Raw genomic sequence first — 13,795 nt, forward strand, 5'->3', positions numbered from 1 at the left:
GTAGATAAGAAAGAGATACTCATTTGCTCAATAATTGTGTTGATTTAACCTTGATTGACTGGCTTTACCTAGCAGTTTCTATCAGCACCATGGACAGCAATCCCGAGCAGTCACCCTCGAACAAACTACTTAAAACTATTTAGTTTTAAAACTATAATGTTCAAGCAAATAGTTTTTGTTCCCCACATCTTTTTAACATCATCGATATTCACTATGAGAACCTTGGACAGCAATACTGTCATAGTCACACTCACAAGAACAACATTTATTTCCTCTGAAACAACAGAGATACACATTCTGCTAAAGAATTTGACCCAAAACAATGACCCTTCCTGCCACTTTTAAGTCAGTGATAGGTTTAAAGTTGGAGTTTTCACGTACCCAACTGTTAAAAAACATATATATATATATATATATATATATATATCCTTGCATATAGACTCTTAAATTCAGGTAATAATTACTGTGTTTTGCAGTTAATCTCTCATTTCAGTACCATGTTAAGGGACACAGTTTAGAGAGTGTGCATAATCTGTTCTCAAAGGATGAGCTCTTTCATGTTTAGGGTTACGGGGAAAAGAACAACTTTTTCTTTTTTTTTTTTTGATAAAGCTGTCTCATCTCATCAAGTGTAACTGCTGAAAACGTTCCATTTTTATATTGCTTACTATGTAACAATGGATATAAAATCCCAACATTAGTTAGAGATGAAAAAGCAATATTAAAATAAAGATGACAAAGCAACACATTTTGTAAAACAGTGGAAAATCAGATTAGCATTTGGCGATGTTCTTACCCTCATACAGGGTGTTGGCAGTGTATTATCCAGATCTTACATGCCAAATATTATTTGAGTATCAAGGTGACATCCAATCCTAAAAGGGAAACAGCCATCCCACAGAGCAGAGGGCCTTATCCCTGAAAAACTGATTCTCTTCAAACACATTTAGCCTCACATACTGATACCAAATGATCACCTCCCAGTTTGTATCTTATTTTACTCATGTGAGAATTTAAATGATCTAATCAAAAATAAATCTGGTGATTTTGCCAAACTCTGTACAGTGTATGAATACTGCAATTGGTGACTTTATGAAACAATCAAGAGGTGAATTATGTTTCAGCACAACGGACAGCGACATTGTGACTCAGCCTGCCCCCAGAGCCAAAATGTACATCATAAAAACAGGAAACAGGTGGTTACTATGACTACCCCAAAAAGACAATTCACTTTTTGAATGAAACCACCTTACCTCCTCAGATGTTCTCCTCCTGTCAGGGAGCACTAGAGTGTTAGCTTGGCTGCCTGGGACTATAGTAGATCCTATACTCATCCTGGGTCCAACTAACATGTAGCGTTTGTCTCCAGATCTGTACTGGATGCTGTGACACAGTGTCCCATCATAGTTAGTCTCTTGTAGATATTTAGAAGTGTAGTCTGTGGATTTGGAGCACTGCATTGCAATCAGCACAATGATACTGATGAGAAAAAGTGCTGAAACTGAGGCCAAAGTTATCATCAGGTAAAAAGTGACATTATTATCCTCATCTGCTCTGGATGAACTTTTCACATCAGAAGCTGCAAAAGCCTCTTTGGGCTCCACAAGTCTGACAAGGACAGTAGCTGTTGCTGAGAGTGACACGTTCCCATTGTCTTTGACCAGTATGAGCAGTTTGTGCTCAGCCTCGTCTGTCTCTGTGAATGAGCGAAGTGTCCTGATCTGTCCTGTATATCGGTCCAAAGTAAAGAGACTGTGGGCAGTAACTTCCTGCAGTGAAAAGAGTAACCAGCCGTTATATCCTATATCAGCATCATAGGCTCTGACTTTAGTCACCAAGTGTCCTGCGTTGACATTGCTGGGAATCTCCTCCACACCTTCAGCAGAACCGTTGGAGCTGAGTGGATACAGGATGACTGGAGCGTTGTCGTTCTGATCCAGAATGAACACGTTCACTGTGACGTTGCTGCTCAGAGACGGACTTCCTGAATCTGACGCAACAACGTGGAACTGGAAAGTTTTCACTGTCTCAAAGTCAAAACTCTTCAGTGCGGATATTTGTCCATTATCAGGATTTATATTCAGAAAAGACTTCATGTCATTTACGTTCTCGTCTCTCATGATGTGATGTGAACGTTTTCGTTCAGATCATTGTCCGTAGCGCTCACAGAGAAAATTGACTTTCCCGCAGCGTTATTTTCCTCCAGATAAAACTGTAATGGATTTTGGGAGAACTGTGGACTGTTATCATTTACATCTGAAATCTGAATACTGAGAGTTTTGATGGTCGACAAAGGAGGTTCACCACCATCAGTGGCTTTTACTGTTATTTGGTAATTAGACACTTTCTCACGATCAAGGAAGTCCTTTATAATAACCGAGTATATGTTCTCTTTATATGATGGCTGTAATTGAAAAGGCACGTTCGAAGTTATACTTGCAATGATTTTTCCATTAACTCCGGAGTCTTTATCACGCACACTCAGAAGTGAAATAACAGTTCCGGGTTTTGAGTCCTCGGTTACCGTATTCGACAGAGATGTTACTTCTATTTCTGGTGAATTATCGTTGACATCTTTTATTTTTATAATGAGCCTACACTCACCTGTTAGAGGAGGCGTTCCTTTATCTGACGCCTCAATGTCCAGTTTATAAATATTGTTTTCTTCGTAGTCCACTAAACCTTTTACTCGAATCTCTCCAGTTAATTTGTCCAGTTCAAAAATGTCATAGACTTTCTTCTTCAGGGTTTTTCCGAAGTTGTATTCAATTTCTCCATTAGTTCCTTCATCTGGATCGGTCGCATTCACTCTAAATACCGAAGTGCCAACCGGAACGTTTTCTCTGATTTCACTTTCATAAATCTCCTGACTGAATGTCGGACGGTTGTCATTACTATCAAGAACAACAATAGAAACGTTCAGTGTCCCCGATCTTGGAGGTTTTCCTCCATCAACTGCTGTGACAAATAAGACGTGTTTGCTGTTTTTTTCTCTGTCTAAAGACTTTTTCAGCACTAAGAATGGTATTTTGTCATCATCGCTTTGACGGATATCTATTTCAAAGTGATCATTTGATGATAAAGTATATGTCCGAATAGAGTTAGTTCCAGCATCAGGATCGCGAGCTGTGTGTAGCTGAAATCGTTTACCTGGCAACGTATGTTCTGCTATTTCAAATCGCTGCTGTTTCTCAGGAAAAGCAGGAGAGTGATCGTTAACATCTGTGATTTCTACGACCACATAATGTATTTCCAAAGGGTTTTGGACGATGACTTTTAGCTCCATCAAACAGGCACCGCTGCCGTCACAGAGCTGCTCTCTGTCGATTTTCTCAAGAACGTACAGCGCTCCATTGTTCTCGTTTACCTCAAAAAATGTCTCATCAGTTTCAGAAACGACGCGGAACCGTCGGTCAGATAAAGAGGTGATGTCCAGGCCAAGATCCTTCGCGGCATTTCCGACGACAGTTCCCTTTTTCGCCTCCTCCGGAATAGAATACCTGATTTCTGCCGAAGCGCGTTCCCCGAAAAACAACAGTATGGCCAAGCACAAAGAGATGGACGAGGATTTTTTTGTCCTGGTTATTCTTCTAGTCTCCATCGTTATTTGGCACAATAGACATACCAAGGAAACGTTCATACAAGCTATTATGTAGCGTATTTTTGCAAATGACACATCACGATTCTATCTATGAATCAACTGCCCTCCCTCTGATATGAAACACACCAAAGCTTTGTGAAGGGAGGGACCAAGTGTTCCATGGTTTACCAATACGATACTGACACCAAGAGGTCACTGGATGAGTTCTAAGAAGACCCAGTTAAGAAGAAACTAAACAAACAAACAAACAAAAACAGAAACGTCGCTAAGCTTTAAGTGCCGCGACCGATTTTAAAATTTACATCTTGGTACAAATATTGAAAATGTAATTGAATGAAAACACGAGTAACATATATGGAACAGGAAACGAAAATGTCTTTATAGCACCATAGAAATTTAAATGATGAACTTGACCCAAATATATCCTCATGCCCTTGACTCACACTAAACTACTTCTTTGTAATTGTAGGTGATGTTCTTGAGAATATCACAGAACAGTGACAAAGTATTTTTTTATTCCCACGTTCTGATTTCTTTGTCAAGAGTTAAAAAAATGTTCTCTGACGTCGACTGTCATCGGGCTTTGACGATGATTGTCATACGGTTATACATTGTTTTGTGACAATGCGACCAATACCATCAAAAAGCTTGGACTGAATCACGAAATATAGTGTTGTATTATTCCTAAACCCACTGGCTTTAGTCACAATATGACTGAAATTCATTCAGCATACCACATTTGAGAACTTTTACCGTACGTCATAAGTATTATTTGTTCCACATATTTGCATGCAATTTTTGTCTGGCAGGAGTAAATTTTCTAAAGGTTAACACTGTTGGAGTGCATGGACAATCTATTTGCTGAAAATAAAAACAAGTCTTACCTCCTCAGATGCCTTCCTCCTGTCAGGAAGCACTAGAGTGTTAGCTTGGCTGCCTGGGACTATAGTAGATCCTATACTCATCCTGGGTCCAACTAACATGTAGCGTTTGTCTCCAGATCTGTACTGGATGCTGTGACACAGTGTCCCATCATAGTTGGTCTCTTGTAGATATTTAGAAGTGTAGTCTGTGGATTTGGAGCACTGCATTGCAATCAGCACAATGATACTGATGAGAAAAAGTGCTGAAACTGAGGCCAAAGTTATCATCAGGTAAAAAGTGACATTATTATCCTCATCTGCTCTGGATGAACTTTTCACATCAGAAGCTGCAAAAGCCTCTTTGGGCTCCACAAGTCTGACAAGGACAGTAGCTGTTGCTGAGAGTGACACGTTCCCATTGTCTTTGACCAGTATGAGCAGTTTGTGCTCAGCCTCGTCTGTCTCTGTGAATGAGCGAAGTGTCCTGATCTGTCCTGTATATCGGTCCAAAGTAAAGAGACTGTGGGCAGTAACTTCCTGCAGTGAAAAGAGTAACCACCCGTTATATCCTATATCAGCATCATAGGCTCTGACTTTAGTCACCAAGTGTCCTGCGTTGACATTGCGGGGAATCTCCTCCACACCTTCAGCAGAACCGTTGGAGCTGAGTGGATACAGGATGACTGGAGCGTTGTCGTTCTGATCCAGAATGAACACGTTCACTGTGACGTTGCTGCTCAGAGACGGACTTCCTGAATCTGACGCAACAACGTGGAAGTGGAAAGTTTTCACTCTCTCAAAGTCAAAACTCTTCAGCGCGGATATTTGTCCATTATCAGGATTGATGTTTAAAAAGGCTGAAGTTTTCGCTCGAGTACCTTCCTCTCTCACAATATGATAAGTTAAAGCTGCGTTTTCATTCAAGTCTTTATCTGAACCAGTAACAGAAAATATTATGTCACCTGGCACGTTGTTTTCTCTTAGGTAAAGTTCAATGGGATTGTGGGAAAATTCGGGGTAGTTATCATTCACGTCTGATACATCAATACTCAGAGTTTTGAATGTAGACAGCGGAGGCTGACCACAATCTGTAGCTGTTATTTCAATATCATAATGTGAGATCGATTCTCGATCCAGTCGACTTTTCAAGACTAGTGAGTACATATTGTCTTGAAATGATGGTTTCAATTCAAATGGCACATTTTCGGAAAGAGTACATATTACTTTTCCATTTAGACTGGCGTCTTTGTCTGTGATACTAATAAGAGAGACCACTGTCCCCGGTTTTGAGTCCTCAGATACCAACTTTGACAGCGATGTCACCTCTATTTCAGGTTTATTGTCGTTTTCGTCCAGTACTTTGATTATTACAGTGCAATCACTACTCATTGGAGGTTGTCCTTTGTCAGTCGCATGGACATCTAACTTGAAGACGTCAAGCTTTTCAAAGTCAATTTCGCCTTTTACGCGAATGTTACCAGTGTCCCTATCTAAGATAAATGTGTTATATATTTTAGCTTCAGGTTCCCCACCGAAAAAATATTCAACATCTCCATTTATACCCTCATCCGCATCAGTTGCTTTTACTGTGATTACACTTGTTTCTGCTGATACATTTTCAGATATAGTTACTGTATACACTTCTTGGCTGAAAACCGGATGGTTATCGTTTGAATCAAGGACTCTTACTGTAATATTCAGAGTACCTGACCTCGGTGGGTTTCCGGTGTCTACTGCCGTCAGTGTCAGTTTGTGCTCGTGGTTTTTTTCGCGATCGAGAGCCTTCTGCAAAACTAAAAACGGCACCTTGTCATCTCCTCTCTCTCGAATTTGCACAGTAAAATATTCGTTCAGACTCAATTTATAAATGCGTACTGTGTTGATGCCAACATCTGGATCGCGGGCAGTTGGTAACTGGAAGCGTTTTCCTGGTAACGTGGACTCGGATATTTCTAAAATTTTCTCCTCTTCCTGAAAACTGGGTGAATTGTCATTTACATCAATTATTTCAATAACGACATAATGTATTTCCATCGGGTCCTCGGCTGCAATTTTCAGGTTTAGTAAGCAAGGCGAAGCGCTTTCACAGAGCTCCTCTCGGTCGATATTTTTATGCACATACAACACGCCATTTTTCTGACTGACTTCAAAGTGAGCATCTTCAGTTCCAGAGACAATACGAAGCCCCCTGTCTTCCAGCGAGCTGATATCCAATCCTAGATCCTTGGCGACATTTCCAACAACCGATCCAACTTTCACTTCCTCTGGAACTGAATATTTGACCTGAGCTGAAACGCGCTGTACGCAGCCCAGCATAGCAGAAATACAGAAGGCTACCGACCAGCAGTGTATTCCTCGCCTTTGTCCTTTGGCTTCCATCACTTCAGCTTCAATTCATACAATTATTAAGTCCATTCGCAATCCTTAAGGAGAAGGACATTAGCGAAGACAAAAAATATATTCCCAAAATCGGTCCAATGTTTGAAACATAAATATGCACAAATATTACAACGGCAGCACTCGTTAGTCTTGAAGCTGCACACTCTACTGTCTGCTCTCCAGAATAATTCCTTTCTTTAAGGGGCAGGGCGTACACACTGACACAACTGTTCGTGCTGATATGACACTGACACCTTGTGGGCAGAGCTCTATCCCCTATTTTTAAACAAAATCGTGACACAGAGGAAGATACTGATGTTGTTACAACTCGTAGCTCTTTAAAATGAAAAGTTTTGCAGTGTAAACCGCCCGCGATGCACCTTATTCTTTAATTTCTATGACATCCAGTTGTCTCAAGACTTTCTTGAGAATTGCTCATTTCATAGACACAGCAGTCAACATCTGCATTATCGTCTTTCCATTGTACAGCAACTTAGTGTGATTGATGTTTAAAAGACTGTACTCTGACGTTATGTAACTGTCTTGGGAATGAATTCCATATTATCAACTGTCAGCCGTGTGTGTGTGGACCACGAACAGTGCTATTTCTCGGTACTGTTTAAAATTTCATCATGGTGTCATAAAACAATGTGTTTAAACAAATACAGCAACACAAGGTAAATTCAAATAATCAAATCACCACAATGCGACCAATACCATCAAAAAGCTTGGACTGAATCATGAAATATAGTGTTGTATTATTCCTAAACCCACTGGCTTTAGTCACAATATGACTGAAATTCATTCAGCATACCACATTTGAGAACTTTTACCGTACGTCATAAGTATTATTTGTTCCACATATTTGCATGCAATTTTTGTCTGGCAGGAGTACACTTTCTAAAGGTTAACACTGTTGGAGTGCATGGACAATCTATTTGCTGAAAATAAAAACAAGTCTTACCTCCTCAGATGCCTTCCTCCTGTCAGGGAGCACTAGAGTGTTAGCTTGGCTGCCTGGGACTATAGTAGATCCTATACTCATCCTGGGTCCAACTAACATGTAGCGTTTGTCTCCAGATCTGTACTGGATGCTGTGACACAGTGTCCCATCATAGTTAGTCTCTTGTAGATATTTAGAAGTGTAGTCTGTGGATTTGGAGCACTGCATTGCAATCAGCACAATGATACTGATGAGAAAAAGTGCTGAAACTGAGGCCAAAGTTATCATCAGGTAAAAAGTGACATTATTATCCTCATCTGCTCTGGATGAACTTTTCACATCAGAAGCTGCAAAAGCCTCTTTGGGCTCCACAAGTCTGACAAGGACAGTAGCTGTTGCTGAGAGTGACACGTTCCCATTGTCTTTGACCAGTATGAGCAGTTTGTGCTCAGCCTCGTCTGTCTCTGTGAATGAGCGAAGTGTCCTGATCTGTCCTGTATATCGGTCCAAAGTAAAGAGACTGTGGGCAGTAACTTCCTGCAGTGAAAAGAGTAACCAGCCGTTATATCCTATATCAGCATCATAGGCTCTGACTTTAGTCACCAAGTGTCCTGCGTTGACATTGCGGGGAATCTCCTCCACACCTTCAGCAGAACCGTTGGAGCTGAGTGGATACAGGATGACTGGAGCGTTGTCGTTCTGATCCAGAATGAACACGTTCACTGTGACGTTGCTGCTCAGAGACGGACTTCCTGAATCTGACGCAATAACGTGGAACTGGAAAGTTTTCACTCTTTCAAAGTCAAAACTCTTCAGAGCGGATATTTGTCCATTATCAGGATTTATATTCAGAAAAGATGACATATCACTGTGACCAGCTTCTCCTCTAATTATATGATATGACAGTGCAGCATTATCGTTTAAATCTTTATCAAATGCACTCACATAAAATATTGATGCGCCTGGAGCATTGTTTTCAATCAAATATAACTCCAGCGGACTTTGTGAGAACTCTGGGACGTTATCATTGACATCTGACACTTGAATACTCAGAGTTTTGAATGTGGAAAGCGGAGGCTCCCCACAGTCGGTAGCTGTTATTGAAATATCATAATGTGACACAGTTTCCCTGTCTAATGTTTCTTTTGTCACTAATGAATACATGTTTTCTTTAAATGACGGTTTTAGTTCAAATGGGATATTCTCCATCAAAGTGCTTATGACTTTGCCATTCAGGCCCGAATCAAGGTCTGTAACACTAATGAGAGCAACCACAGTCCCATGTTTTGAATCTTCTGGAACCGTGCTGGATATTGATGTGACCTCTATCTCTGGTTTATTATCATTGATATCTTGGATCTTTATCAGGACTCTACAGTCTGTTGTCATGGGTGGCTGACCTTTGTCAGAGGCTTGGACATCTAACTTGAAAACATCAGCTGTCTCATAGTCAATTTGTCCATTAACTCGTATTTCACCCGTGTTCCTGTCCAGGCTAAACAGCTCCAACACCTTAGAATTCATGTCACCCCCAAAGGCATATTCGACATCCCCATTAGTCCCTTCATCTAGATCTGTTGCTTGAACTTTCATCACGATTGTATCCAAAGCAACATTTTCTTGTAATGTCACAGAATAAACCTCTTTTGAAAAAGTAGGTCTGTTGTCATTATTGTCAAGAACCATTATAGTCAGATTGAGATTTGCAGATTTGGGGGGTGTCCCTCCATCTACAGCGGTTAAAATGAGGCTGTGGTTTGTTTTCTGCTCTCTGTCCAGGTGTCTCTGTAACACTAAGAAGGGGATTTTATCATCTCCTCTATTTCGAATTTCTAAATGAAAATTGTCGCTTTGACTTAGTTTATATCTCTGAATCGAATTTATTCCAACATCGGGGTCACGTGCGCCTGGTAGCTGGAAACGAGCTCCCGGTAATGTCGTTTCAGCTATTTCAATCAGCTTTGCTTTCTCGGCAAAAGTCGGGACGTGGTCGTTAGCATCCGTTATTTCTACCGTGACATAATGAATTTCAAGTGGATTTTCAGCAACGATTTTCAGATCTATTGAACAGGCTCCATTTCTATCACACAGCTGTTCCCGGTCGAGATTCTTATGAACGTACAAAACACCATTGTTCGGGTTTACCTCAAACAGCGCGTCTTCCGCTCCTGAAACGATACGAAATCGCCTGCTTATCAAAGTGCTGATATCCAGGCCCAAATCTTTGGCAACATTTCCAATAGTCGCTCCCACTTTAACTTCCTCTGGAGTCGAATATTTTATTTGTGCGATGACCAGCTCACAAAAGCAAAAAAGCAAAGAGAAAAGCAGAAGACGTGACCGAGACGTCATTCTGCGTCCTTGTTCTTTGTCTCCCTCAAAAATATCACCCACAAATGTTGGGATTTAAGGGGAAAATCCGACTTTATTGAAATCAAGCTGATGAAAACTACATCCACGTTCGAACGGTGCGGATCCAAATCCGAAAAGATGGAAGTCTTTGTGTCCGACCATATAAAACCTCTTTAAAAGGGGCAGTCTATGTTGCCTGAAGTCTCAACATGTCCCTACTGTTACACTGACACCCAGTGGATCATTCGGTGCTTATGTTTAATAATATGTGACTATAAACACAATTCCACTCATCCCGTTTGCCACAACCTGTTCTCACGAAACCCCAGATACGTAAAAAAAAAAAAAAGACATTTCATCAATCGACCTTGTTCAGTGAATAGAAAACAATTAACATTAAGCCTGACAGAAACGCATAACTGTGTGTATCCCTCCAAAATAACAAAATGCTAACCACTTGATCCCACCACCAGATCTTTTCGGGAAACTGGTGGAGGGTGTCCCATCGTTATTAGTCTCATTGTAGCTATTTAGATGCATAGCCTGTCTCAAAGTTATCAGCGGGTCAAACGTTACAATTTCATCCTCGCGGTGTTAAACTGGGCTTTAAATGTGAAAGTACAAACGTCTCTTTGAATAAAGATACAAAACACAGATTTGCTTTTTTAAATGTATCAAGAAAATTCGGAAGGTTTTAAAAATACACTAAAAATTTGACATAAAAAGCTGTAAGGACATGCCCGTGTGACACATGGTCAGCACCATGGACAGCGAAAATATATCAGCTGGTATACTTAACTTTGTGGGCAACTTTTGGTCCGTTTCTGAGCGTCATTCTGATCAGTGCTGCTAAAAATATTTTTACAAGCAACAAATTTTGTATGCGAACACACAACTCGGTTCTGAGTTAAGACCGAAAATGTCCTTACCTCCTCAGATGTCCTCCTCCTGTCAGGGAGCACTAGTGTGTTAGCTTGGCTGCCTGGGACTATAGTAGATCCTATACTCATCCTGGGTCCAACTAACATGTAGCGTTTGTCTCCAGATCTGTACTGGATGCTGTGACACAGTGTCCCATCATAGTTAGTCTCTTGTAGATATTTAGAAGTGTAGTCTGTGGATTTGGAGCACTGCATTGCAATCAGCACAATGATACTGATGAGAAAAAGTGCTGAAACTGAGGCCAAAGTTATCATCAGGTAAAAAGTGACATTATTATCCTCATCTGCTCTGGATGAACTTTTCACATCAGAAGCTGCAAAAGCCTCTTTGGGCTCCACAAGTCTGACAAGGACAGTAGCTGTTGCTGAGAGTGACACGTTCCCATTGTCTTTGACCAGTATGAGCAGTTTGTGCTCAGCCTCGTCTGTCTCTGTGAATGAGCGAAGTGTCCTGATCTGTCCTGTATATCGGTCCAAAGTAAAGAGACTGTGGGCAGTAACTTCCTGCAGTGAAAAGAGTAACCAGCCGTTATATCCTATATCAGCATCATAGGCTCTGACTTTAGTCACCAAGTGTCCTGCGTTGACATTGCGGGGAATCTCCTCCACACCTTCAGCAGAACCGTTGGAGCTGAGTGGATACAGGATGACTGGAGCGTTGTCGTTCTGATCCAGAATGAACACGTTCACTGTGACGTTGCTGCTCAGAGACGGACTTCCTGAATCTGACGCAACAACGTGGAAGTGGAAAGTTTTCACTGTCTCAAAGTCAAAACTCTTCAGTGCGGATATTTGTCCATTATCAGGATTTATATTCAGAAAAGACTTCATATCATTTACGTTCTCATCTCTCATGATGTGATATGAAATAGCCGCGTTTTCGTTCAGATCATTGTCCGTAGCGCTCACAGAGAAAATGAACTTTCCCGCAGCGTTATTTTCCTCCAGATAAAACTGTAATGGATTTTGGGAGAACTGTGGACTGTTATCATTTACATCTGAAATCTGAATGTTGATACTTTTAAAAGTAGACAAAGGAGGTTCGCCACCATCAGTGGCTTTTATTATTATATCATAATTAGACACTTCTTCTCGATCTAAAAGTTTGTTTGTCACAAGGGAATATGTGTTTTCCTTATAAGAGGGTTTTAATTCAAAGGGCACCTCTGACTGTATGCTTAAAATCATTTTTCCATTTACACCGGAGTCTTTATCTGTGACACTAATGAGTGAAATAACAGTTCCTGGTTTTGAGTCCTCGGTCACCGTATTCGACAGAGATGTTACTTCTATTTCTGGTGAATTATCGTTGACATCTTTTATTTTTATAATGAGCCTACACTCACCTGTAAGAGGAGGCGTTCCTTTATCTGACGCCTCAATGTCCAGTTTATAAATATTGTTTTCTTCGTAGTCCACTAAACCTTTTACTCGAATCTCTCCAGTTAATTTGTCCAGTTCAAAAATGTCATAGACTTTCTTCTTCAGGGTTTTTCCGAAGTTGTATTCAATTTCTCCATTAGTTCCTTCATCTGGATCGGTCGCATTCACTCTAAATACCGAAGTGCCAACCGGAACGTTTTCTCTGATTTCACTTTCATAAATCTCCTGACTGAATGTCGGACGGTTGTCATTACTATCAAGAACAACAATAGAAACGTTCAGTGTCCCCGATCTTGGAGGTTTTCCTCCATCAACTGCTGTGACAAATAAGACGTGTTTGCTGTTTTTTTCTCTGTCTAAAGACTTTTTCAGCACTAAGAATGGTATTTTGTCATCATCGCTTTGACGGATATCTATTTCAAAGTGATCATTTGATGATAAAGTATATGTACGAATAGAGTTAGTTCCAGCATCAGGATCGCGAGCTGTGTGCAGCTGAAATCGTTTACCTGGCAACGTATGTTCTGCTATTTCAAATCGCTGCTGTTTCTCAGGAAAAGCAGGAGAATGATCATTAACATCGGTGATTTCTACGACTACGTAGTGTATTTCCAAAGGCTTTTCAACAAGGATTTTGAGCTCCATTAGGCAGGTACCGCTGCTCTGGCAGAGCTCCTCTCTGTCCATTTTTTTCTGGACATACAGAACTCCATTGTTCTGGTTTACCTCAAAAAATGTCTCTTTAGATCCAGACACAACACGGATCCGTCGGTCAGTTAACGAAGTGATGTCAAGGCCAAGATCCTTCGCAACATTTCCAACGACAGTTCCGTCTTTGACCTCCTCTGGAACAGAGTATCTGATCTGAGCAAACGCTTCGTCTCCATGAATTAGTAGAATAGCCATATGAAACACAAACAAATAGTGCGCTCTTGTTCGAATTGGTTTGTCTGTCCCCATCATTACACCAAACCTCAGCAAAAGGACAAGAATGGCGTTTTCTGTTACTAGAATTGACGTCCGACGCAACTGATGATCGTACACTCGATTCAGTAAAAACCCAAAGATGCATCCATCAGCTTGTGTGCTGCAGTCAGTTGTTTGCTCTGTCGCTCTGGATGGCGAACAATAGCTTTTTGATGGGAGGGACCAGGTCTTTTTTTCCAGTCTGACAGTGACACCCGCGGGAAACTGAAGGAACACCATAACGTGCATGTATACATATACATTACATAGAGCAAAATAGAAACAGACAGACGTGATCTTCAAACGCGATTTTACCACTTTTACAATCGTTGCCCTTGCGCACTCTCTTCCATGTTTCAACGTGAAG

At 40.9% G+C, this 13,795-nt stretch overlaps 3 protein-coding genes and 1 pseudogene across 3 annotated transcripts; all 4 read right to left on the bottom strand.

Annotated features, from left to right (window-relative positions):
* Positions 1–857: 857 nt before the first annotated feature.
* Positions 858–3,601, bottom strand: LOC115050451 (protocadherin alpha-8-like; annotated as a pseudogene).
* Positions 3,602–4,455: 854 nt separating this feature from the next.
* LOC115050452 (protocadherin alpha-8-like) lies at positions 4,456–6,843 on the bottom strand. The gene has a single exon (XM_029513289.1). The coding sequence runs from the start codon at positions 6,841–6,843 to the stop codon at positions 4,456–4,458; it is 2,388 nt and encodes a 795-aa protein (XP_029369149.1).
* A 934-nt stretch (positions 6,844–7,777) lies between these two features.
* On the bottom strand, positions 7,778–10,138 carry LOC115050453 (protocadherin alpha-8-like). Its single transcript, XM_029513290.1, has one exon. The coding sequence runs from the start codon at positions 10,136–10,138 to the stop codon at positions 7,778–7,780; it is 2,361 nt and encodes a 786-aa protein (XP_029369150.1).
* A 794-nt stretch (positions 10,139–10,932) lies between these two features.
* On the bottom strand, positions 10,933–13,422 carry LOC115050454 (protocadherin alpha-8-like). Its single transcript, XM_029513291.1, has one exon. It carries the CDS (start codon positions 13,420–13,422, stop codon positions 10,933–10,935), a length of 2,490 nt encoding a protein of 829 aa, XP_029369151.1.
* Positions 13,423–13,795: the final 373 nt, after the last annotated feature.

Source organism: Echeneis naucrates, chromosome 10 (assembly GCF_900963305.1).
Source record: "Echeneis naucrates chromosome 10, fEcheNa1.1, whole genome shotgun sequence".
NCBI classification, from domain to species: Eukaryota; Metazoa; Chordata; class Actinopteri; order Carangiformes; family Echeneidae; genus Echeneis; species Echeneis naucrates.

Excerpts from the sequence above, each read along its gene's own strand:
- LOC115050452 (XM_029513289.1), bottom strand. The coding sequence starts at position 6,843 with ATGGAAGCCAAAGGACAAAGGCGAGGAATACACTGCTGGTCGGTAGCC.
- LOC115050454 (XM_029513291.1), bottom strand. The coding sequence starts at position 13,422 with ATGGGGACAGACAAACCAATTCGAACAAGAGCGCACTATTTGTTTGTG.
- LOC115050453 (XM_029513290.1), bottom strand. The coding sequence starts at position 10,138 with ATGACGTCTCGGTCACGTCTTCTGCTTTTCTCTTTGCTTTTTTGCTTT.